This window comes from Tiliqua scincoides, chromosome 1 (assembly GCF_035046505.1).
Source record: "Tiliqua scincoides isolate rTilSci1 chromosome 1, rTilSci1.hap2, whole genome shotgun sequence".
NCBI lineage: Eukaryota > Metazoa > Chordata > Lepidosauria > Squamata > Scincidae > Tiliqua > Tiliqua scincoides.
This window is the reverse complement of record NC_089821.1, coordinates 278386970-278412741: the sequence shown is the minus strand read 5'-3', so window position 1 is coordinate 278412741 and position 25772 is coordinate 278386970. Positions and strand designations below refer to the sequence as shown.

Below are 25772 nucleotides of genomic sequence, written 5' to 3'. Positions count from 1 at the left end.
GTCAACATGAGGCGAGATCAATGGAAGCCAATATAAGTGCTTAGACCCGTAACAGGTCTTCAGAGGGAGTTTATTTCATCAAGCCCCTTAAGCTTGGTCTGTAAGATAGACTTAACAGTTTAACAAGACGTGAAATGTGTCTTTGTCTACTGCAGTACTTATTTTTTTTTTAACAGCTAGGGTGAGGGAAGGGAAGAGAATCTGGATCAGGCCCACAGTGTGGGGGTAGAGGGTGCCTAATCCTTCTAATTGCACCAAAAATTTTCCAAAACTACCACAGGTGCCCAAACGTGGGCTGTGTTTGGCTTGGCTCCTTGGGCCACAAGTTGTGCAGGCTTATGGCAGACCAAACAAAAACACACTCTATCCAACATGTACGCAACTCAAGAGCATTTTAGCCTGCCCTAAAACTGGCTGTCATGGCTGTGAAAAGTCACATTTCATGGCCTGGAAAAAAAAAAACATAATTTGGGGGCAGATTCATATTTACTCCAGAATATGCAGCATATTTTCAGCATCTTATAAAATGTAGCTAAAACAGGACAAGCCCCATTTAAGAAGATAGCAACCAAGTCAGATCAGCCTCATTTAAAAAACAAAGCATGAATCCCTGTGTTCTCAAACACCTATTTCTTACCCGTAGGTGAACCAATCATACCCCTGCTGTCTTTTCTTTTTTAATTAAAAAAGAATGAAAGCTTACCTGGCATCTCCTTTAGAAAGATTAGTGTTCACAGGATGAAGAATAACCTTGTTTGCATCCACATCCACCACACATTTTGTATGCAGGTCTATTTCTGTTAGAGAAGGGCAGTGGAAAGAAGAACGGAAAAATAAGTAAAATATCATATGCCAGTCCCCAGTCACAGACTTTTAGTCTTGCAAAATGAATACTTCTACTGAGCCTGTCATATTCACCTTCCTGCTCACCCCAACAGCGCAATTTCACATTTTCCCTCCTCCAGCACTCACCCCATTGTTGGCAACCTTCAGTCTCGAAAGACTATGGTATCGAGCTCTGAATGGTGGTTCTGGAACAGAGTCTAGTGTGGCTGAAAAGGCCAATTCGGGAGTGACAATCCCTTCCACACTGGGAGCAAGTGCAGTCTGTCCCTGGTCTGTCTCCCTGGCTATGGGCCTTCCTTCTTTGCCTCTTAGCCTCAGACTGTTGGCAAAGTGTCTCTTCAAACTGGGAAAGGCCATGCTGCACAGCCTGCCTCCAAGCGGGCCGCTTAGAGGCGAGGGTTTCCCACCTGTTGAGGTCCACTCCTAAGGCCTTCAGATCCCTCTTGCAGATGTCCTTGTATCGCAGCTGTGGTCTACATGTAGGGAGCTTTCCTTGCACGAGTTCTCTATAGAGGAGATCCTTTGGGATCCGGCCATCATCCATTGGCCATTTGGGATCCATCATCCATCATCACCCCAACAGCACAATTTCACATCTTCCCTCCTCCAGCACTCACCATGTCAAACTTATCCTGGACTACAAAGAACACTGCAGCTGGGATGTCTCCACTTCCACGGGCTGAGAGGACAGCCAATGCTTGCAGAGCTGTTTTCAGCTAGTTCAAGAGCCCCCACCCCAACCTCAAGGTGGGTAGTAGGAAGAGTGGTAGGAACTACCACTCATCAACTTAATCAGAGGCAGTCAATAACAAAAGTATTGACAAGAAGCACCTCTTTTCCATTGCCTTTCCAAGTGCTGCATATTCACCATGACCATCACTGTATCCAATACAGAACTGAACTATAGTAGGAAGGAGCCAGAGTTCAGTGGTGGAATATGTCCTTTGCATACAGAAGGTTCCAGGTTTCAACCACCAGTTGAAAGGCTCTCATGCAGCAGGGACGAGAAAGCCTCTTCTCTGGCCCAGACCTTGGAGAGCCACTGCTGGAGAACACAGGAAGCTGCCTTTTATCAAGACAGACCCTTGACCCAAACAGCTCAGTGTTTCTAAACCAGTGGTACTTGACTTGGTGTCTACTAGTACTCATGGGACTTGCCAGACCCCCACTGACTGACAACGAGACCCGCAATGCAATGCAACAAGAAGCAGTAAGAGGCTTGGGGTTTTCTGCAGGTCAGTCAGAGCTATATCCACCTTGGTGAACCAGGGTAAGGCAGCTTTGCATATACAGTCCAACAACAGGAACCAAAATGCAGTTCTTTTACAACCCTGGTAGAAGTTGTTAAGTCTCCAGTATATTTGCTTTTAGCCCATGGACTCCAAGCTACTCTCAAATCGCTCTCTCCTTCGCCCTCTTGAATATGCATTCCTTCCACAAATTCATGCACAATGGAGAGAAAGTAATGAAACAGTAAACAGAGTTTTGGGCAGTGCCAGGAAGACTGGGTCCCCTCAGTCTGGAACTGCACTGGATGATCTTGAGTCATTTACCATATCTCAGCCTACACTACAGGACTATGATAGGATTAAATAGATGCTCCGAGGTCCTCAGAGTAAGGGCAGGACAAAACAGGCAAAAAATAAGAATAAATACAATTGATGACCATGATTATCCTTCAGTCCACCATCATATTTTCCCCAGCTCCAGCCTTTGTCTACTATGTTTAGGTACTAGACTTTGTCTTTGTTCTCCCCCATCTCTCACTGTGATAGTAGTGTCAGTTTTCATGCAGATTCCTGCCTCTTGCTTTTCCATCCTACTAAAGGTATCGGAATGCTTACAGACAAATGCAGGGTGACAAGGCCTTGGAGACGTAGTCAGAATGACAGGAAAGAAGAGATGTGAAGCCATCTTTAACAAAGTCATCCAGATACAAGCTCTGGAAACCCAGAATAAAGGATTTCCAGGATTTCTCAAGGAAACACAAATAGATCCCTCTTACCCTATTCCAGGTGTCATTTTAAAGCAAGCGCCTATTACTCTTGTTAACCTACCAGCACCTTACCTCCCACTTCCAATCTGTTGTTAATTAGGATTTAGAGTCACTACACTGTAAGCTTATAAATACAGGAGATGACATTCTTATACTCTGCCTGACAGTAAAAGCTGGAAAAATCCCTGCACTCCAATTCAAAAACATTGTAAAAACAAGATACGTGGCCTTTGGAACTGAGGTATTTCTCATTCCAATATAAGGCTAACACCTAAAGGAAAAAGCAGATTCCATCCTGCCCCTTACAAAGTTGTGCACTGCCACATGAAGCAACAAAAGGCTTTCCAAAGGACAGACATTTGGCTTATGTATGAAGTCAACCCACTCACGTGAAAGCCATTCCTAGCAACCAGTCTGTTCACACTAGGACAATGATGGGAGAAGTGCTAGACAAACACAGTGACTACCCCGTTGTGTCCATGGTGCTAAAAGAAAATGCTTGCACAACAAGAAAAGATATCTGACAGTTTCTACATCTGGAAAAAATAGATCAAATTCCCACCACTTTAGGAAAGATGTGCAACAGGCGAATTGAAGATTAAGCATTACTTGGGACAGGAAGTGTGGAGCATCTCAACACAGAGGCCACAAAAAGGTCAGAAGGAACTTGGGAAGCTCCTTCTCCTGAGATTTCCAATGTGCAATGAGAGTATAGTACAAAGAAACCAAGGTCCTCCTTGTGTGATCACCAGCTTCTCAGGGGCTCCACTCTAGCACCAGAAGTTGAAAGGTAGAAGGATTCAGACAGCATATCACCACCATCTACCGAGAAGGGAAACGCTTAACAAATCCTTCAGAAGCAGGTTAGCAGTGGGCCATCAGCCTTCCAGAATGTGCATGAAACACAAACTGACATGAAAAACACAAGGAGAATCACTGCTCAATTTCGTTTGAAGCCAATTGCTTAAGTTTTCCTTGGAAGCCAATTTTTAAAGACATCTGCACTAAAATTTGGAAGAGCCCCAAGCAGCCAAATGTTGAGGTTTGGGAGGAGGGGGCAGATCCAGTTCAGAGGTCACCAGTTGGATAGCCCTCTCATGTTTCCATAGTGGTCAAGCAATTCTGCTGTGCCTTTACAAACAAAAATGAATTCATGCAACACAAAAAAAGCCTGGTACAGTTACAAGACATTACACCAGCTGGAATACAAACAACAAAAACTATAACGCATTCTGAACACTTGGAATGCCAATGAAACAGACTATGTTGGTAACAAGGAGCTACCACCCCACTGCAGTTTTATATTAAAATGAACTAGTTGTCACCAACTGCAGCTGCTATGACATTTAGTGCTTCCACCACAGAGGTGTCAAGGACAGAGCAACACCTCTACCTGCAACCACAGTGAATCAGTCAGCTAAAGCTTCAATTTACTACTGGAAACTAGGGCTATGTTTCACTTTAACATTTCTCATCTTGGCAATGAGTCATCCTCTTCTAGTGGGAAGTCATCTTTTCTGTCCAACGTCCTCTCCAGGCCAGTCTTACCAGCACATGAATAGAGGTGGAGGAACAACACCCTTCTCCAAAAGAACAATCTATATATTTATTTGGGTTTCTAGTCATTTTAAGTATATACTAAACTTGGAGTAAGAGGTATTTGAAAGTGACAGTACCAAAACAGGTTTAGATTTTGCTAAAGAAATCTAGTAAACCAAAAGGTTCTCCCTTTGCAGTTTTAATCTTCCTTTCGTGTATAACAGTGTTTCTCAAACTCTGGGTCAGGACCCACAAGGCGGGTCACAATCCAATTTCAGGTGGGTCCCCATTCATTTCAATATTTTATTTTTAGTTTATTAGACTTGATGCTACCATGGTATGTGACTGCATTTGGGGAAATGTCACGGGTCTGAACTTTTAACAAGCTACTATGTCTATTCTTTTAACAATGGTAATATATGGGCCTCACCCCTAGATAAGTGTGGGTAGGATTGCAGCCTAGGATTGTTAAAAATATTCCTGCTTGATTATGTCACTTCTAGTCATGACACCACTTCCAGTGGGTCCCAACAGATTCTCATTCTAAAAGATGGGTCCCGGTGCTAAATGTGTGAGAACCACTGATGTATAGGATTATAGAATTTTTGAGGGTGTCAAATTCATTTTAGAATATAAATTTAAGAATATGTTACATAAATCATTTCAAAAATCTTCCACCTAGTCTGGCCACCATTCCAAACCTAAACCAAGACCAATACAAATTTGGTAACAGACACGGAACTCACAACTATAATAGAAAACTACTGTTGCTTTTACGTGTATGCATACCTACACCATCACTCCAACACAGAGTAATGCCATCTTTTAGGAAAGGCAGGCTAAGAACTACCACAGGCACTCGCCTATAAGTCGACCCCACAGATAAATCGAGGGCAGGTTTTGAGCCAACAATCATGGAATTTTCTATGACCCTCGAATAAGAAGGGGGTTAAACTTAAGGGGGTGTATGACTATAGTTTTGTCTGATTTTACTCGAGGCCAGATCCTGAAAAATAACCCACCACTAATTGTTACCTAAGAACTTTAGTTTCTAATTTATTAAAAACATAGTAAAAGATCATAAGATACATTTTTATGCTTTTTAAATTCTGGTCTTCATCACCTGAATCCCTGAGCATGCCAAAAGTCTTGAACATGTAAATGACTTCTGTTGGTTGGGCTGATCTGGTGTCCACACACTTCAAAAGCATGTACAGGTGAGGCCTCTGTATCTGTGGATCCTGTATTTGCAGACTTGCTTTAATGCAGGTCCCCTGGACCTGTGTTGAACCAGATTTGGGCCCCTCCTGGACCCTCCAAAGAGAACTGGAGCTGAGCTCTGGTCCCCTCCAGAGGGCCTTCTGGAGTCCGGAGAGGCAGTGTGTGTCGACCCCCTGCCTCTACAGGCTTCAGAATGACCCTTAGAGGTGAAAAGACGCCACTTCTGGTTTCCCGAGTGAAGTAGGAAGTGACGTTTTTATGCTGCGATTTTCAGAAGAGAAGAAATACCAAGGCCCCACCTGTTCTTACAGCAAAGCACCCAAAGCTTCCCCCTCAAGTGGTGCATTGCAAAAATGACAGGAACTGGTGGGCAAACCATATTTTGGGCAGCCTGTCCACCATTATTGATCTTCTCATGCAGGGATGGTACAACCAGGTCTACCACTCAGTGCTACCCCTGACTCCCAAGGCTGCCAAAGCACCCAAAGCTTCCCCCTCAAGTGGTGCATTGCAAAAATGACAGGAACTGGTGGGCAAACCATATTTTGGGCAGCCTGTCCACCATTATTGATCTTCTCATGCAGGGATGGTACAACCAGGTCTGCCACTCAGTGCTACCCCTGACTCCCAAGGCTGCCATTGCCTCCATTGTAGTGCTCCCACCCCCCTCAAAAAATGCCCTTTATCTTGCTTCTTCCTCACATTGCTCCTTTAAGTATAACAGCAAGTTCTGTACTTCCTGTTTTTGCAAAAGACTGCACAAGGAGTCAAGGTGAGGAAATGGATAATCTGGTTCCTGCTCACTTTTAGTGAATGAGAAGCAAATCAGTGCAACTTCATTCACAGCAGACTAGAGGGAAGTCACAGAACACATGGGGTGAAGGGTACCCTGAATCTGCCATCCCATCCCCTTGCTGACATGAGCCACATCTCTTGCTTCATGGATGGTCCGGCCCTGCTCTCATGCATGAATCCCCTAATCAAAGCCTAAGGAAGCCCAGAAATCCTAAGATGAAACATTTAGACTGAATTTGATCTGACCACAAATATCTGAAAAACAGAAGCTTTTTGTTATTCCTTGTTTATTTTGAAACTGAGCCCTGCTGCTGTGAAAGGATGCCAATCAGTGGTTAAAAAGGAGAAAGGCATTTTAAAAGTTATTCCAAAACATCACTGGTTAGGGAAATTAAATTTTAAAAGCATGTAACTTGAGATATAGCATCTTCCCTTCATTTCCTCTGCCAACATGTGCCATTTTTCAGATGTCTCTGCCACAGCACTAACCCTGACTGAGAACTGAAAGCTGACTCCAGTGTGTGTGTGTGTGGTGGGGGGGGGGGGGGCAGGAGATAAAACAAGCGGAACAGGATCTGGGAAGTCCCATTTATATATATTCTTTTATTTACATTCTCCATTTATATTCTGCTTCTCAGTCACAGGCTTACAAAAGCTACTTATAAACTTTAACAGCAGCAAAACAATACTATAATTGTGAAACAAAACAATATAAAATCTACTAGAGAGTAAAAACACAGCAGTAAATCACATTTTTTCTCCAGGTTTTAATGTCCCACTCTTTTCAATGGGCATTACACAAGAGAGGCTTCCACTGAATTCTAGCCAAGTCAATTGGGGGGGGGGGGCAAAAAAGGGGATTTCTCCTGCAGTTCCAAGAACTTTGTGACTTATCTGAAACAACAGTTGACAGAAAGACATGTAGAGAACTCTGGAGCAGTGGGACTCAGACAATATTTCCTTCAGGTCTAGTAGACTTCTTAGAGCCAAGGCTCAAAACGTTGCTTTCTATTGTCAAAAAGGTCCAATACAATCCATAAAATTTTCAGGCCACAGTAATTAGTTCATTCATTATGCATAGGTACATCTGCCAGAAAACATACAATACTTGCTCTGGGATCGGCGCTGCAAGGTAAGTTAGAAGTCCAAAGCGTACTAATGTTCCGTTTGCCCTGCTCTACTTCGAAGGGGAAAATACCTCATAAATTTACTTAGTAAGTGGCAGCTTGTGGCCTCAAGTTTAGGAAAAGGCAGGATTGGCCTTAGAATGATGCAAGTTAAAACCAAACGGGCCCTGACAAGGTTAAACTAGATATACCCTACCTCAGTTTACTCACTCCATCCATACTGCCAGTCCTCTCAAACCCAAAGCTACCAAGGGAACAGGTATGACCCAACATTCAAAGCTTCCAAGCAGGACTAAGGCAATTGCACTGCGGGATCATTTTGGGTTTTATAGGGCATAAAACCTGTTCATCTGGAAGACTGATCACCAGGGGTGTTTGAACCTCTCTCTCCTGGACCTCAGGTGGGCTTCAGGGTGCAATTTTTGTCAAGGGGGCTTGGACAGGGCGCAGGTTCAAGAAGCAGAGATGCTCAAACAAAGGATAACATGAAGACAATTAAGAGATAATAGCTACTGTCTATGCAGTGGTTCCCAAACCATGAGCCGTGGCTCCCCCAGGTAGCTGCAGAAACCAGCCAGGGGAGCTGCAGAATCCTCACAAAAAATTCACCGCCCTATACAATGAATAGGAGTGTAGCCTTAATGGGAAGCTACAGTCAATGGCCTGGTAGGTCAAGGGAGCCGCCATTCAAAGTTTGGCAACTACTGGTCTACGGAAAGAATTAGAGGACATCAAGGCATCACCAGGACCAGCTTTCAGATGATGCAAGATGAAACAGTTATGTGAAGCTGTGCCCTTTCCAAGGTGGCAAAATCTTCCTCCCCTCGCCAGTAGCAGCAAGTCTGCTGCCCTGCCAGGAATTTAATAATCCCCCCCCCCCAAAAAAAGAGAGAACACACAACAGTTGAATGTGCTATTTTGTATTTAGACTTCTGAAAGGAGGTACAATCACAAGAGCTACAATCCTATGCACATCTACTCAGAAGGAAATCTCAACAAATGCAAAGGAATTTACGTCTAGGTAAGTGAATTTAGGATTAGAGCCTTAAAAGAGGCTTATTTTTTCCCTCTCAGTTCTATGTTCTTTATCAATACCAACAATGAGGTTTTTTTTATAAAAATCCAGCATAATCCAATGCATCTATTTCTTGAGAACATTGAATTTTTCTTTTTGATTTTGGCTCATACAAGTTTATATGACAATTATCAATATTAAAAGCAAAATGACCAAAGTGTAAAGGTGCACACAAGAAAACTGCCAGACCTTTTCTTTTGTTGGGAAAATAAAGCTAGGTACTTCCAAAGGTAGGAATTTCCTCCTTACATTTTCCAAGGAGCATGGGAGGCCCAGACTCCATTTGCCATCATGCCACGCCATGGGAAAGTTTTGTATACACATACAAATACCCATAAGAAAGGGTGTCTCTGAGTGTGTACAGAGTGCATGTCTCTTAAATGCACTGCCCATTTTTAGCTCTCTTACTTGGTTCTGGGGAGCTGCAGCCAACGATCAGTTGGTCAAGGGAGCTGTGGGCTGAAAAAGTTTAAGAACCACTGCCCTAGAGCCGTCCTTGGCATTTGCAGGAATTTGCAGGTGCTGAAGTTTCAATAAACACCGTCCTACAGATGACTCTGAAACTGGCAAAAAACAGCTGGACTAGATGGGACTTTGGCCTGATCTAGCGGGGCTCTTCTTATGTTCTTAAAATACCATTTATACTTCCACAGTTCTTCAGTTTAGAGTTAAGACACAATCATTGCTCAAGGATGTGGAAGGGCTCCCAAGAATAGCTTGAATTTAGATGACAATTGAGAATGGTATCACTGATTTTGGTTCTGTTTATCATCTGCTGCCTGTTAATGATTTGCACAACTCCCACTTGTTGGCAATATGTGCCTGTGCTTTTGAACTAAGAGGAAAATGCAAAATTCTGAGCTATTCTTATCTTTAAAAACAGTGGCTTTCATGGTGTCGATTTTGTGTAGTGGCAGGGGGTGGCCCCAAGCACAGAATGTCTTAAGCTAGCCCTGGGAAAAGATCAAATGAAATCCAAATATTACCAGTGTGAGGGGGTGCCCCAAAAGCAGGGTCTCTGGGGGTCACCCGGCGGGGTGCCAAGGGTTGGCTGGATAGTCTCTTGGGACCTCTGGGTGGGGCATCCACCTCCCTGGGGTTCCTTGCAGGGGAAGCCTCAAACCAAGCCAGGGGGAGGGGGTTCACGACACCCTTGTCCTCCTCCCTGGAGGCAGGACCTGAGGCCCTTGGTCTTCAGGTAGGGGCTCCAGCCTCCTGCCTTCCCTCTCCAGGACTGCCTGTCATCACAGACCTCCCTGCCTTTATCCTCCCCAGCCACACCCTCGGCTCCTCCCCTTCCTCCCTCTCTAGGCTTAAAGGGGCCCTGACCCTGGCCTGCTTCCCTCCTCTTTGATGGTTAATGGTGACTGGGTCCTGCTCACTGCTCAGGTCAGGTGAGCTGGGGGGGCAGCCTCTCCCACCCAGCTGCCCTACACCTTACCTGGTCAGCTGGAGAGGTGGTGGCGGCTCTATGGCCAGGCGGTTCTGCCCCTGACCTGCACCCAGGTAAGGCAGGGGTCAGACAAGGGCTCGACCCCTGACAACCAGAGTTAATTGGTTTTTTTCTGGTTTAATAATTAAACCAGGCCGATATGGCTAATCATGTAATTCACCTCAAGCAGCAATGGGGCCAATAAAATATGTACCTCTGTGGAAATCTTCGCTCCTACAAGTCTACTTAAACGTCCTAGGAAGATCTATTAATCATGGATCTTGCAATGTCAGTGTTTTGGGCATCTACCTGAAGGCCCAGAATCTGCTGGGCAGCCTGACCATGTGGACTGTGGCCTTGGGCTATAGAACCATACCCAAGGGCTTGATTTAAAGCACTCCCAATTATTTTCCTTTAAGAACAGGCATATTCAATTCATAACAGTGAGAAACTGCCTGCTTACAACCCATGCCTAAAGATGGGCTGTACTGCAAGAGTTTTTGCTAGATGCTGTTCTGTTTTAAGCTTGTGGAAACTGCACAGCCATGTGCTTCGCTGTTCCAAACTCACATGGAGCTCCAAGAGTTTACTACTTCTGCCATGCAAGCAGGACACTCACCCCAAGCCAATTAACAAAGTATGTTCAATTTCCCTGGTTTTAAAAAAGATTGAGCCCACATCAGTCACCAACACCACCAGGAGGCCAGGAGTGCATCCGTTTTGTTTTTAACCATAATTCAAACACAACAAGAGGGCCCAGCTCCTACAATAAATTTCAGTTCATAGGTAAGTACTTGTGTGCAGCACATTCTCATTTCAAATGTGTGCAGTGTAACAAAGCAATGCTAGTATAAAATATAAACCAAATCACATTGCAACAGAAACAGAGGTTGCACAGGAAAGGGCGTCAACTGTCCCGTGTAAACAGGTTCTTGATTAAACTAGAGAATCAAATGCACACTATATAATTAAACTAATAGCATGCACAGCAAGAGGACATGCCTAAGGAAAGGCCAAACCAATTCTAATTCCCTCTATCAATCAGTAGTACCATGTAATCAGAGACTGAACACTGGCAGCCCAGAATTTGGGACTCACCAATCCTTCCCAAGATGTAGGGAACAGCACCTGTATGACACCAGGATTGACACTTTTGTCCAGCACAGCTGCTTTGGACTTCTCAGACACACAACTCCCTTTCCCAGTGCTAGAAACTAGCAGCACTTTGGTGCACATAAACAAAACTGACAAAACTAAGTCTGCAATCCTAACCACATTTTCCTGAGAGTAAGCCACATTGAACAAAACAGGACACTTCTGCGTAGACAAGCATAGGATTGTGCCTAAGACTATTATAGAAATTCACTGGATAGATGGAAGGCAGGCAACATGCTTGAGCTCATTTCTGCAAGTCAGATGGGCACACTAGTTACCTGAAACACATGTTAGAGCAGCAGTTCCCAAACTGTGGGTCTGTGACCCACCACTGGGTCAAGACCCAATTTTTGGTGGGTCACGAAACTGACAAGGCAGATTAGGCTATGTGCATCAAGGGTTAAACAACCTGCTACGGGGGGGCAATGCTGCTCAATCACCATTATAGCCGCAAAAGCTTGAGCGGCTGGTAAAGCGAGACCTTTTTTGTAGGTGGGTCCTGATGCTAAAAAGTTTGGGAACCACTGTGCTAGAGGCTTCTTCACAAGACAAATCAGCAAAGATGGTTGTTTCCACGTTTATAATAATAATAATAATAATAATAATAATAATAATAATAATAATAATAATAATAATAGGTATTTATATACCGCCTTTCTTGGTCTTTATTCAAGACTTTATTCAAGGCGGTTTCCATAGGCAGGCTTTTATTAAATCCCTATTAAATAGGGATTTTTACAATTTCAAAGAAGGTTCTTTCTTTCAAGAACGACTACATTCAAGGTGTTTCATTCCGATCTGTCTTCACATTCTGGCCTCCATCCTCCCACGCTCAGAGCAGTTGGAATTGCTCGGCTTCAGCTTGTCAGCTGCTCCAAGGTCGCACGGTGCCGGTGGCCTCCAACTGGCGACCTTGTGGATGTTATCTTCAGGCAGACGGAGGCTCTACCCTCTAGACCAGACCTCCTGCCCTACGGTTACCATGTACAAAGTAATTTAACTTGCATCAAGAAATATTATTTGCAGAACCCAGCAAAGACCTCAACTCCTCCAAATGACACTGTGTCAATCTTTACACAGACTCCAGAGATATCTTTGACTTTTCCTGGCAAACTACTTGGTACTAAATCCAAGTCTGCACCTATGGAAGGTGAAAGGGAGAGCTAAAGTGCTAGAGATTGGAACTGCAGGCTCTAAGCAACAGAAATATTTGAAGTTGAAAGCAACCACTAAACCATCTTCTCCTGATAAGGCTATTGTCAGGGTGAACAATGACATGCATTAAACACCATTCCTCCACAGTGACGCACAAGCTTTGGTATACACAACACTAGAACAGAGACAGGATTGATGCAAATATCTAAAAATATTAATGCATTTTCCCTTAAAGAAAAACACACACAGCCATCTGTTTCAAAGTTAATGCGCCCTATTTAATGCCCAAGTCACATGCTTGCAAAAATCTGAGAAGAAATGTAGCTCTGGATCTACATTTCAACAAGAAGAACTATACAGGGCCTTCCTGAAAACTAAGAAAATGGGCTTTGGGCAAATGTTTCTTCATCATGCAATTGCATCTCTATTCCATATATGTTCAAAAGTATTTTTATAGTTTGTTCAACCTTGTGGAGTAGAGGAGAATACATGTTTGAAAGAAAATACAAAAGATGAATGCAAGCCTCCACCATTCCAATATGATCAGCTTCACTGATTCAGGAAGAGGACCCCAAAACTATTGTGCTTTGATTTATGCAATTTTGGTCCCAAACAAGGCATGAGGTGCTGCACCATTGAGGGTATTATGAAGCTTCTCTGCATGACAACAACAGAGATAAAGGATGGTACTGGAAGTGGGGGGGGGGAGAGTAGAGTTCTGCATGTGCAGCTGAAGGGGAGCAAGGACATCACAGTGAGGACATGGGATGAACCAGCACCTGATTTTTGCCACCCAAACTCTCTGACCTGCTTTCCTCAGGGAGGAACTCCCACACAGAAGCCCGAAAGAACCAGGATTTCGGCTAGCAGGTCTTAAAATGAGCCCAACTGGAAATGCCCAAAAGATCTATCAGCATCCTGTTTCCCAACACAGCTGAGCAGATGCCGCCTGTCCTCATCCAAGGTCACTGTCAACCAATGGAGCAAAGTAGAAACTATAGTGATCATACTGAGAATGAGAAAGAAGTGTGTGCTTCCCTACTGAGAGTCTCTCTGCATGCTGGGAGGCCTTCAGGCCAGAACAGAGTTGTAGGACACTCATCGCCAACCACATCTAGACTTATATGCATGCACCAGCTCCCTATTATTAAGAGTATTTATATAGCACTTCAGGAGGACTTGCAGCAGATAAAGAGGTAGCTACCACCTCATTATGTTCTGGATGGGGGGAGAACAGAAAGGAGACTGTTTTGTTCAAAGCCTGATCCAACTGCTCTCCACTCAGAACCAAAGCTGGCTGGACACACCTGACAGTTCATGAAAAATGTAAAACTATCCAGAAGGGGGATCTTCTACAAGCCCTCGAGTGCTACTTTAAAGGCAGCATATAAATAAGTCATAACAAAACAGATGTGCACCTATTTTCAAGGCTCACAGAAGAACTACTCCCCGCCCCCCCCCCACCCTCACATGCTTACAATTCAATAACAACAAAAATGGCACAAGACTTCAAAGTCTGTGTTCTCATACAGGCTCATCAGGGTGCACTTTTCTGTTGTTGTTTTTGAAGTTTAGCAAATGATTATTGAAAACTTAAAAAAATAATTCTTTTCAGGAACTTGTAGAAAGCTTGTGGGTATTCATGGCACCACCTACATTATCATAAGTGAAGTCCTTGCCATCCACTCTAAGGCAGGTCAGCATTGTGACGCTCACAGCAAAGGTGGAGGGCTGAGGCTGAATGCAGTTTGCCTGTGGATACTTCATGACTGAGGTAACATACAGACTGGGAACGTCTGTGGTTCACAGTCAGTCAGTAGCTAATCGACTTAGTTCGATTCACATCAGGCACTTCTGCTGTACAACAAAAATTTGAACACCTAACTCTTTGAAAAATTAATTTCCTTGCCTTCAGGTTACTCTGGGGAGGGGGAGGGAATGGAAGCGTCACACCAGATTCCAGGGCTTGTCTATACATGCAAGGTTTAAAAAAACAAACAAACCATGTTTTTCAACTGTGCTACAATTCCCCAGAAGACTGTCTAACAGAACCGACATATATTAACTGGCGTGTTTTAACCAGCTGAGGTTAACCTACATGTGCACAAATGCAACTTATGCGTCCGTATAAGAATTTTAACGAGTTCATGAACACCCACAACTTTCCCCCCCTCCCAGGAGAACATCACCAGAGAATGACTCTTCCTTGAATTGCCTGAACAGGACACACCTCAGTTGTAATAGGAGAGACAGCCTGCCTGTATGCCCCATGCGCCTCCAGTTACATTGCACTGTGTTGACACCTGCTGAAAAACCAGCCCACATTACTCAGTGAGGAGAAGCACTTGTGGCCACAATACCACACATGGTTTCAGGTGGTTTTTTTTTTGTCCCCACATTTGCTAAAGTCCTTTCGGCTGAACACAAAAAGGATTCGATGCAGTAGCTGAGATGCGTTTTAACTTGGATGGTTTAATACGATCCTAAGAAGATGCAGAAGGAGGCTACAGAAGGCTAATGAAAGCATAAAGGAGAGCATTCCAAGAACAGAGATCTGGGGAGCAGGAGGGCCTTCCCACTCACAGAAACCTCACACAGGCTGGAGAGCTCTCCAAGGGGTTGGGAGAGGGATTGCTCCTGCACACAGGGAGCTCCTCTGCCCTATCCCCACACCGCTCAAAAGTGACCTCTTGCCCACATTCTGGGGGCTGAAGGGAAATTCCTATTGGAGGAGATGGGAACTCCCCCACCACAGTGGCTGCAGAAGGAAGAGAACCCTTCCCAAAGCAAAAGTTTGGGTGACATCTTAGGGCCAAATCCTATCCAATTTTCCAGTGCAGCCGTGACGTTGGGGTGTGCACTGCATTTTCTGGTGGGGAGGCAGTCAAAGAGGCCTCCTCAAGGTATGGGAACATTTGTTCTCTTACCTTGGGGCTGCACTGCGGCTGCACCGGTTCTGGAAAGTTGGATAGGATTGGCCCTTAGTTGCTCTCCGCTACCTGGCTCAACTGAGCAGGCAGTTGAAGCACAGTCAGATATGCTGCTCCCCAAAAGGCAGCTGCAGACCAACTCAGATCAGGGCCAGGACCCCTTTGACTGACCACAGCACCCAGGCCATTCCACCAGCCACTTCAATGGAGACACACAGAACTGATCCTGCCACCAGCCAAGGACACCTCCCTTGGAAAGAGGGTCTCTCTACTGGGGTGGATGTGTGTGTGGGTGGGAAATCTCCCTCTGCCTTCCTTCCACCACTGAAGCAGGATGTGTGGTGGGTGGGGAGGCAGGTGAGGCAGAGCCTCCCCACTGGAGTCCTTTGAAAAGCGCCGCCGCTGTGCGAGGCACCCAAGCACATGGGTGGGTTGTGGGTGCCTGGGTGCCTCACGCAGTGGCGGTGCTTTTCTAAGGACTCCAGTGGGGAGGCTCTGCCTCACCTGCCTCCCCACCCACCACACATCCCATCACGGAAGGGGTGTCCCTTCACATATTTTGGGGTGCACAGACCATGATCTCCCCCCACTGTATTTATAGGGCTGTGCCACCCTTCTCCCCACCCCACCCCACCCCACCTTAGGCTTCTGGACGGGTGTCACCCTCCCCTCAAATGCTGAGGAAGGTGCTTCATTCCACCTCCCTGTTATTAGAGGAGGGGGAGGTTCTGGGGGGTGTCCCCCCAGCTGCCTCAAAGGTCCAGCCCCCTCCCCACAAGGAGGGTCTTCCCCCTCCTGCTGCACAGCCACCAGGACTGCCTGGTGGGAGGGAAGCCCCCTGACCCCCATGACTCGCCCCCCTCCCATGACTCACCCCGCCTGTTCATGGGCCGGACCCGCACCGCCACCTTCACTTTGGAGTCCCCCATCTCGCCAGCGCGGCTCTCCGCTGTTCCTCTGGCTTCCTTCTTCGGGGAGGAGGAGCGCCAGAGGGGCGGGGCGGGGCGGGACAGAGAAAGGCACCCTCCCACAGGACTACACTTCCCAGCATACAATTCCCCCTTCCCGACTGCCTTTTGCGCCCGTTGCCTTGTGGGTAGTGTAGTGCTTGGTGTGAGAGTACACCTCTGGCGCGCGTGTCCTACAACTGAGGGTTTCTCCTGATAAAATCTGGATGAATTCCCTGCAGCGACCATGAGATGGGTTACTCTAGCTTTTTCTTATCTCTGTGGCCGGGAGAGCCTTGTGGGGATTCGGGAGTGGGGGGGGGGGGAGAAAGATGCCCTTGGGCTTCAGGAAGCTGTCTTCGTGCATTTTGGGAGTTGTGGTTTTTGAGAGGGAAGTTCCAAGAGGCTGATAGGCTTGTTTGGCAGGGACTAAGGTGGCCATTCTGTACAGCATGCACTTTTTGGGTGCAAGTCACCTTGAACTCAATAGAGCTTACTTCTAAGTAGACATGCCTGAAAGGGGACATGATTGAGACATACAAAATTATGTATGGGATGGATGGATGCTCTTTTCCCCCCTCACACAACACCAGAACAAGGGGACATCCACTCAAATTGAGTATCTGTGGAACTCCTTGCCACAGGATATGGTGATAGATAAAGTGGATAGGGGGGTGTTCTTTCCACTCTCGCACAACACCAGAACTAGGGGACTTCCACTTAAATGGAGTGTTGGGAGAGTTAGGACAGAAGAAAATACTTCTTTACCCAGCATGCCATTAGCCTGTGGAACTCCCTGCCACAGGAAGTGGCAATGGCATCTGACCTGGATGCCTTTCAAAGGGGGTTGGACAGATTTCTGGAGGAAAAGTTCATCATGGGTTACGAGCCATGATGTGCATGTGCAACCTCCTGATTTTAGAAGTGAGCTAACTCAGAATGCCAGTTGCAAGGGATGGCACCAGGATGCAGGTGACTTTTGCGCTCCCTGAGGCATCTGGTGGGCCACTGTGAGACACAGGAAGCTGGACTAGATGGGCCTATATTCTGATCCAACGGGGCTCTTCTTATGTTCTTAATACCCTGTTTCCCCAAAAATAAGACCTACCCCGAAAATAAGACCTAGTGTGTTTTTTGAGAATTGCTGAAATATAAGACCTACCCCCAAAATAAGACCTAGTTGTGATCAGGGCCGGGACGGGGGGGCAGAAGGGGTCCTTGGGCGGGGGTGGGTGGACAACGTGACTGGGAACGCTGCACTCCCGTGCGCCCCACCTAGAAAGCACCTGCTGTGCTACCATGGGCAGAGGACGCTGAGGAGGAGCTGAGGTGGGAAGCAGCAAGCGAGACAACCCTGCCTACTGGGCTCTGAGGCTCTCCACACTTTCCAGGGAGTAAGTTCCATTAACTATAAAGGGACTGACTTCTGGAAAAAAAATAAGACCTACCCTGAAAATAAGACCTAGTGTTTTTTTTGTTTTTTTTTGAGCCAACAAAAATATAAGACAGTGTCTTATTTTCAGGGAAACACGGTAGCCACTGAGGTGGTAACTGTACGCAAGACATAAGAAGAAGAAATATGCTCTGGGCACAGAAAGTAGCAATTCAGGGAGAAGCACCTGGTTACCAGGTCTATAACATCACTTCACATCTCCTGCCTCCTACTTGCCACAGGCTAAAGGCACATTTCAGGAAACTCCCACAATTATCTCCCTCTGAAATTTTTTCCAGACATTGAGGTTCTGAATCCCCTGATGTTTGTAGGTCATCATCGATGCAATTGGTCATTCCTCCTTTTTTCAAGGCCCATGTAAATTTGCTGCATTTCACATCCTTTCCCCCCCTTATAAATTACTGCTATGCACAGTAAGAGCCTACACACATTGAGCAAAGCACTTCACCTAAAGGACGCTTGATAGAATCACTTGGGGTGCTTCCAAGCAGGGTGTTTATCACACTTTGTTCCCTCATTCTTGAAAGAGGGGGGTGGCATCACACATTGTTATCCTCCATTTGTTGTCTACCTTATTTTTCGCTGCATCTAAATCATCACATTTATGAACAGAGCACATCCACTAACAATAAAACAGCAGTATAGCATGCAATGACCACACAACCAAGGCCTGTTGTTGGAGCAACTTTTCTGTCTCTTTTGAAAGGGACATGCCCAGCTGCCACAGCACAAATGGGAAGAGTAAAGGGGAGGGTTCGTCTACTGTGTCCTCAAATTATATCTATTTCGGTGTGAGAATAATGTTGCAATTCCACATGTGATTGCAAGCAGACAAGCTACAACCAAGTGGCTGTCAAAGATCCCGCTACAAAGACCCTGGCCTGGAAATTCCCCTGTTTACACCAATTCCTTTTGCCGTCCCGTTTATTCAATGCATGTACGTGTATGCCAGCAGTCACTCAAGCACTTCTTGGGTGCATTATCGATACACTTCTTTCCCTGTATCGATAATGGTGATAGTTAATCAAATATCTAACAACAATTTTGTTTGTCCCAGAGTTCATTAGTTTCTGCAGACATTTCCTACACACGGGGGGGGGGGGGAAGAGGGGGGAGTAGCCAACAGGATATGGCAACTGATAGGCAGCAGGAGGGAGGGGCAAGCACCATAATATCTGGGGATTGTGAGATCCCCAGGTCAGCTGGATCCAATGGAGGGGTTCGGACATAAGAGTCCCAAAGTATATTTGAGCAAACAAGTGGAGCCTCTGATCTCCAGAGTGCATGGAAGAACTGATACTAGATCTCAGGAATGGGTCTCATAGGCATTTATTGCCTGTATGTAATATGTGTCGTACTGTCCTGCCCAGTTGTTCATGCAAATCAGGCAGCCAGAAGGGTGAGCAGCATAAACAAAAGGAGTTAAAAGGAAGTAAGGCTGCAATCCTACACACACTTTCCTGGGAGTAAGCCCCACTGAACACAATGGAACTTAGTTCTGAGTAGACATGCATAGGATTGTGCTCTGAAGGGCTCCAATTTGTCCTTCAGATTTTAAAGGATTTTTAAGGATGGGAGAGGGGGAAGCCCTGTGTTCCAAGCATGCCCTTCGTCCAGGAAATGATCCTTGACCACTGCCCTCCTGCTCATGGCCTTTTGCTCAGCCCACTTGCCTCACTCCCCCTAGTATCTTCAGCTTCAGAGTTGGCAAGTTTAGTCAAAGATCCTTGACAAATTCTAAAGATTTGTACAGAAAAACACAGCCGATGGATCCAAGATCCAAGCATCTCCTCCCAGAAACGTCCAATGCCATTTCAGAACTGGGGAGACACCATCTGGAAGGAGAAATGCCTAATTTATTTAGAGAGCAAGTGTCATTCAGCCTGGTTCCTTTTCATGAATCATTGAGACTTTCAGAAAGAAAAAGCCCTTCCTTTTTTTCTTTACTATGAAGCTTCCTCAAGGCCTGACCCTTGGTGGTGCTGACCACTCTTGTTTTTCTGTTGATGTCAGCAGGAATTGTGGGAATTTTCATTTTAAGGGTTGGGCTCAGGCTTGCACCAGATTGATTCATGTTATCACAAACAGGCAGGCTATAAAAGATTCAGCAGCTTTGTGATGCTGGGCAGGCTGCCTGGGCCTTTTAGCTACATCTCCGGAATGCAGTAATTACAGAATGGTGCAAGTGAAATCCCATCTCAGGTTCCCCTTCTTCTAACAGATGGTTCTGTGGAAGAGCAGAAGATAGAAATGCCTTTGATCTTTTAAAAGCACTTGATGGAGTTGGAAGGGGGATCTAGGTCTCTCTTCTTGTCCTTTAATCAAGGCTCTAATTTTTAAAAATTATAATTCTGCGTCACCATTTCCTTTATTGCACAGCAAAAAAAGCTGGGTCCTGAACCCTGGATGCATTTTGTAGATCAGCCATTTTCAACCACTGTGCCGTGGCACTCTGGTGTGCTGTGAATGATACTGAGGTGTGCCACGGGAATTTGGGAGAGGGTCATTTATTAGTAGGGCCATTGGGGGATGTGACAGCACAGTGTGCTTGTCAATTGTCCAAAACTGATGGTGTGCCTTGACCATTTTAGTGCCTTGCCAGTGTGCCATGAAATGAAAAAGATTGAAAATCACTGTTGTAGATGAAGCAAACTGGCACTTTGGAGGAAGAGGGCCCAAAGCTTCATAGCAGGGTACATGCTTTTGAAGACCAGACTGGCAGAATCTCCAGACACTCCAGACTCTCCAGACTCTCTCTCCAGACTCCAGACTCTCCAGACTCCAGACTCTCCAGACTCTCCAGACTGGCAGAATGGGCAGCAAAATGGCAGCTGCGCTTCAATGTCAGTAAGTGTAAAGTCATGCACATTGGGGCAAAAAATCAAAACTTTAGATATAGGCTGATGGGTTTTGAGCTGTCTGTGACAGATCAGGAGAGAGATCTTGGGGTGGTGGTGGACAGGTCGATGAAAGTGTCGACCCAATGTGCGGCGGCAGTGAAGAAGGCCAATTCTATGCTTGGGATCATTAGGAAGGGTATTGAGAACAAAACGGCTAGTATTATAATGCCGTTGTACAAATCTATGGTAAGGCCACACCTGGAGTATTGTGTCCAGTTCTGGTTGCCGCATCTCAAAAAAGACATAGTGGAAATGGAAAAGGTGCAAAAGAGAGCGACTAAGATGATTACGGGGCTGGGGCACCTTCCTTATGAGGAAAGGCTACGGCGTTTGGGCCTCTTCAGCCTAGAATAGAGACGCCTGAGGGGGGACATGATTGAGACATACAAAATTAGGCAGGGGATGGACAGATTGGATAGGGAGATGCTCTTTACACTCTCACATAATACCAGAACCAGGGGACATCCACTAAAATTGAGTGTTGGGCGGGTTAGGACAGACAAAAGAAAATATTTCTTTACTCAGCGTGTGGTTGGTCTGTGGAACTCCTTGCCACAGGATGTGGTGCTGGCGTCTAGCCTAGACGTCTTTAAAAGGGGATTGGACAAGTTTCTGGAGGAAAAATCCATTATGAGGTACAAGCCATGATGTGTATGCGCAACCTCCTGATTTTAGAAATGGGTTATGTCAGAATGCCAAATGCAAGGGAGGGCCCCAGGATGAGGTCTCTTGTTATCTGGTGTGCTCCCTGGGGCATTTGGTGGGCTGCTGTGAGATACAGGAAGCTGGACTAGATGGGCCTATGGCCTGATCCAGTGGGGCTGTTCTTATGTTCTTACCAAGAGAATGTTAGAAGACCCTGAGGCCAAGATCAGGTCCAAGAGGCCCCAGAGGGCCTATCTAGTCCAGCATCTTGTTGCCCACAGTAGCCCATCAGTTGCTTCTGGGCAGCCCATGAGCAGGGGGTGAGACATGCTTCTCTCTCTCTATTGCTCCCCTTTGTCTGGAACTGAGAGGCATGTGGAAGCTGAACCCAGAGGCAGCACAGCCTTCAGGACTAATAGTCAGTGATCAACCTCTGGCCCTCTGTGACTTCATCTAATCCCTTTTTAAAGCTAGGGGCCTTCAGCACATTTTGTGGCAGTGAATTGCATTTCAGTTTCCAGTTGAAAAGACCTCAAGCAACAAGAAAAGACCCTTTGACAAAGATCCTTGAGAGCTGTTGCCAGTCCAGGTAGACAACAGTGAGCTAGAAAGGCCAATGCTGTAGAAAAGAGTTCTGTGTGTGGGCACTCCAAATGCCCACAGGGATCCTAGGAACTCCCAGGGCTTCAGCAGCAGCTTTGAGATGTACTTGCTTTGCACATTCACTTCTCCTGTTGTTTGTCATGGTATTGAAACTCCACCCAGCAGATACTGGAAACCCTGCTCAGGAATTGAATCACACCCTGTGCTGAGCTTACGACATCTGTGGCTTCTACGATTACACTGGGCATTGCTCAAACACTTTCTAGCTTCTGGCACTGAATCAGGAGCTGCTGCTCACACATGTGGAGTTTGTCCACCTTAAGGACTAGGAACATGCTTTCTATGAAACAAAAATGAAAAATGAGACCCCAAGATGCTTCTGTGATACTACACACATCAGAACACCCACCTATGGCTATTGTAGTTGAGTATTCTAGTCGGTCATATCCCCATTTGTCTCTACTTCCAAACTGCAAGTCTGCCAAAGAGTGGAGGAATGTGAGATGGTTTATTGTTTAATAAGACACTGTCTGTCCATCACTCTGTTTTACAATAATTATTCACATGCTTTAATAAGAATTGACTGTGTCTCTTCTACATCTCTGGAATATAATGACTAACTGGACCGCTTTTGGTTTGGCAGCTGGTTGAGGGAGCAAAAAGGTTGACCAGAAGAGCCGAAAGTCTGACCCTTACATGTTGACAGCGCTTAGGCAACTACTCCCATCATGTGTTGCTTGTGGGATTCTTGGAAGCATATGGCTGGCCATTGTGGACAACAGGCTACTGGGTGTTTAGATGGGCTGTTTACTGGTCTGAAATTCCAAGTACAGGCTGTTTTCTGCACTGAAATACCAAGCACAGCCACTTGGAAGCAAGTCTTACTCACACAGGTCTGATTGATACAAACTGCAGACTTGGGGGCTTCAAAATCAGGCCTGCTCTGTTGTTTTGCTTTACTTCCATCCTAAAGAGGAGTTTTCCACAAACCTGAAAGTTTACTCATGACTTTGGGACAGTTGATCTCACTCTCTCAGGCTGCAATCCTATGAACACTTTCCTGGGAGTAAGTCCTATTGAATGCAGTGGGACTTACTTCCAAGGAGACATGTATAGGATTGTGCACTCACTCACTCAACTCACTATCTGCTCTCATATCCTGCATAAGCATCTTATACATTTCAAAAGTAAGAATGGCCTTATCTCCACATTGTCCTCAATCATAAAGGTTTACTGGTTTACTTTAATACTTTAAAGACCAATCTATTGACTGGGGCATTTGCATCAGCCCAACAAATGCCCCTGCAGTTTTATCAGAGGTTCCTAAAGTAGCATCTCCAATAGAAATTGGATTTCTATTCTCTGAGCTAGAGGAGCCACAAGCGAGAGACTGTTGGTCTTCATCAGCTATCTGGGGAATGGAAATGTTGTAAAAGGGATCATGATAGGCATTAATAGTGAACATGAGAACATGGAATGAGCACCTTTTGAACACTATATGTGATATGCAGTAGTTATGCTTCTCAGTAAATTATGAGATGATGGCAGGGAGAGATAGGGCAAGGTTGTAGCAGCAGGCAAAAAATAACCACTGCTCTCAGTCAATCTTCATTCCAAAAACCAAGGCTTACTACTGCTGAATAAATGTGTAGAGCAGTGGTTCTGAAACTTTTAGTACCAGGACCCACTTTTTAGAATGAGAATTTCAGGACCCACTGGAAGTGATGTCATGACCAGAAGTGGCATTAGCAACAGGAAGAGTTTTAACAGTCCTAGGCTACAATCCATACTTACCCAGGAGTAAGTCCCATTTACTGTCATTGTTGAAAGTATATACAGGTTGAGTCCCATTATTCCAGAGGGTTCCTTCCCAGAACTCATGTGAATGGCAAAAATTGAACTATAGCAAATCAATTTAAAAAACAAAGTTCCTTTGCTCAGGTGATTTAAAAACAGCCTTTCTGACCTTTGTGATGTTAAGATAGTCATTAAGACAACAGTCTAAATATCAGTCTCTCTCCAGGCCCTTAGAAAGGATTCTCTTTCTTTTACCCATTTAGGGGGAAAGGAGGGGTTCTTTTGGAGAGAGAATGATTGATGGATTGTCAGCTGGCTGCCCTCTAACTATTGTAAAGGACTGTTTTCCTTTAATTTAAAGGGTCCTTCTCATCACCTTTGAGATAAAAGTCTCTACAACAGTAAGAAAAGCATTTTAAAGGGGTGCATTTTTCCCCTTCTCCAGGGATCAGCACATTTTTTCTCATTTGCTGTGGCCATTTGTGTTGAGTCACATCCGTGCATAAAAAATCCGTGTATAACAAGGTTGGACCTGTACATAGTAGCCTGTTAAAAGTACAGATCTGTAATATTTCCACAAGTGCAGCTGCATACCATGATAACATCAAGCCTAATACATTAAACATAAAATATTGAAATGAATGGGGGCCCATCTGAAATTGGCTCCAGACCCACAGTTTGAGAAGCACTAGTAGAGGAATGCAGTGTTGAGACTTTAAGATTTGAACAGCACGACTGTAGCTCTTTTTCAATAGGCAGGTTATAGTGACATCTAATGGGCAAGGAAAAGAATGCATCCATTCCAGTTCTTCAAAGCCCTTTGTAGCAATATTGACGGGGTGGGGGTGGGGGGGAGGAGGCGGGTTTACAAAGCCATAGTAGGGTAATACAGTACCTTTATCAGGACCAATGAAAACTTACTTAACATCCAGCCTGAAGAAGAGAACTCAAAAACTTGCTCACCACTTTGAGACATTATTAGTTAGTCCTAATATTATCTTACAGTAGCAAAGCCCTTGAGGTGTCTGCACAACGGAGAGATTTTCTGTTTAAAAAAATATGGAAGAACCGCAGCCTTCAATGCAACCTAACATGTCTTGTACCTTGCAGTCCTCTCTGATTAAGGCTACAATCCTATCCGCACTTTCCTGGGAGTAAGCTCCCTTGAGTATAATGGGACTTACTTCTGAGTAGACATGCAAAGGATTGGGCTCTACGTTTGCTTAACACCTGCGGTACTCCACCTTAAGACTGTCACAAATTGCAGACATTTGGGCTCTTTCTCTCCTCTCCCAAATCCTGCGCAAGCATCTTATTCTTATTTTCAAAACCACCCATGGCTTCATCTCCACATCATCTCTCCACTCATTTCCAAATACATCTTATGATTCTTTCCAAATACATCTTATGATCTTTGCTTCTCCAGGTCTACAGCCCTCAGCCATCTGAAGGTCTTCTGCTATCTCCAATGACTCCACCTTTTCTCTCTTGCTGCCCCTTAGTCCTAAAATTGTCTACTAGAATATGCCCATGACTCTGTCATGTTGATTGATTGATTGATTGATTGATTGATTAATATAGCACCATCAATGTGCTGTTGGAAAGTGGGTACAATGCTGTCTGCAGCACACAGGGTGGTAGTGTATTGTCTAGCAGGTAGATGCCTAGAGGCTACCTGTCTAAGACCTTTACTCTCATCCTTTATGATTTGTGGCGGTGTGTCCTTACCTTGCTTTCTTCCTTCTTTCCTCCCTCCCTCTCCCCTTTCTCTCCTTGTCTCCAAGATATAGGAGCTCCCTCCATGAGCTCTGCTAGCCATCATGGGGTCCACCATACCATGAGGTCTCATACACTCATACAAAGGGAATAGTTCTAGGAGTACCAACGTCCAGGACCTATACTATGAACAGAAATGTATATGCTTTTATAGGGTTTTTTTATTTTTTTGGAACCCTTTCAGTACCTCTGCACTGTTTGTGGTTAACTAGTGGAGCCTGATGGGGAGCAATCAGAAGAAGATCTTCCACCATATGATTCTGCTCAGTTTACATACATAAACTGTTTTCCAACATGTGTATGATCTGCACGTAGAGTAAAAAGCAAGGAACGGCCAGAGCCACAGCACTGAGTCTTGAGTCGAGTCCCAAGTCTTCGTT

At 45.3% G+C, this 25772-nt stretch overlaps 1 protein-coding gene across 1 annotated transcript in view; it reads right to left on the bottom strand.

Moving 5' to 3' along the window:
- Window positions 1-16225, bottom strand: part of KIF13B (kinesin family member 13B) — a 143725-nt gene extending 127500 nt beyond the window's left edge. The window contains exons 1-2 of the mRNA XM_066626486.1: window positions 16146-16225; window positions 704-797 (exon numbers count right to left, since the gene is read on the bottom strand). Of these exons, the coding sequence (XP_066482583.1) occupies window positions 704-797; window positions 16146-16200 (149 nt within the window). The 5' untranslated portion in view covers window positions 16201-16225. The remainder of the gene's footprint in view (window positions 1-703; window positions 798-16145) is intronic.
- Between the last annotated feature and the right edge of the window lie 9547 nt (window positions 16226-25772).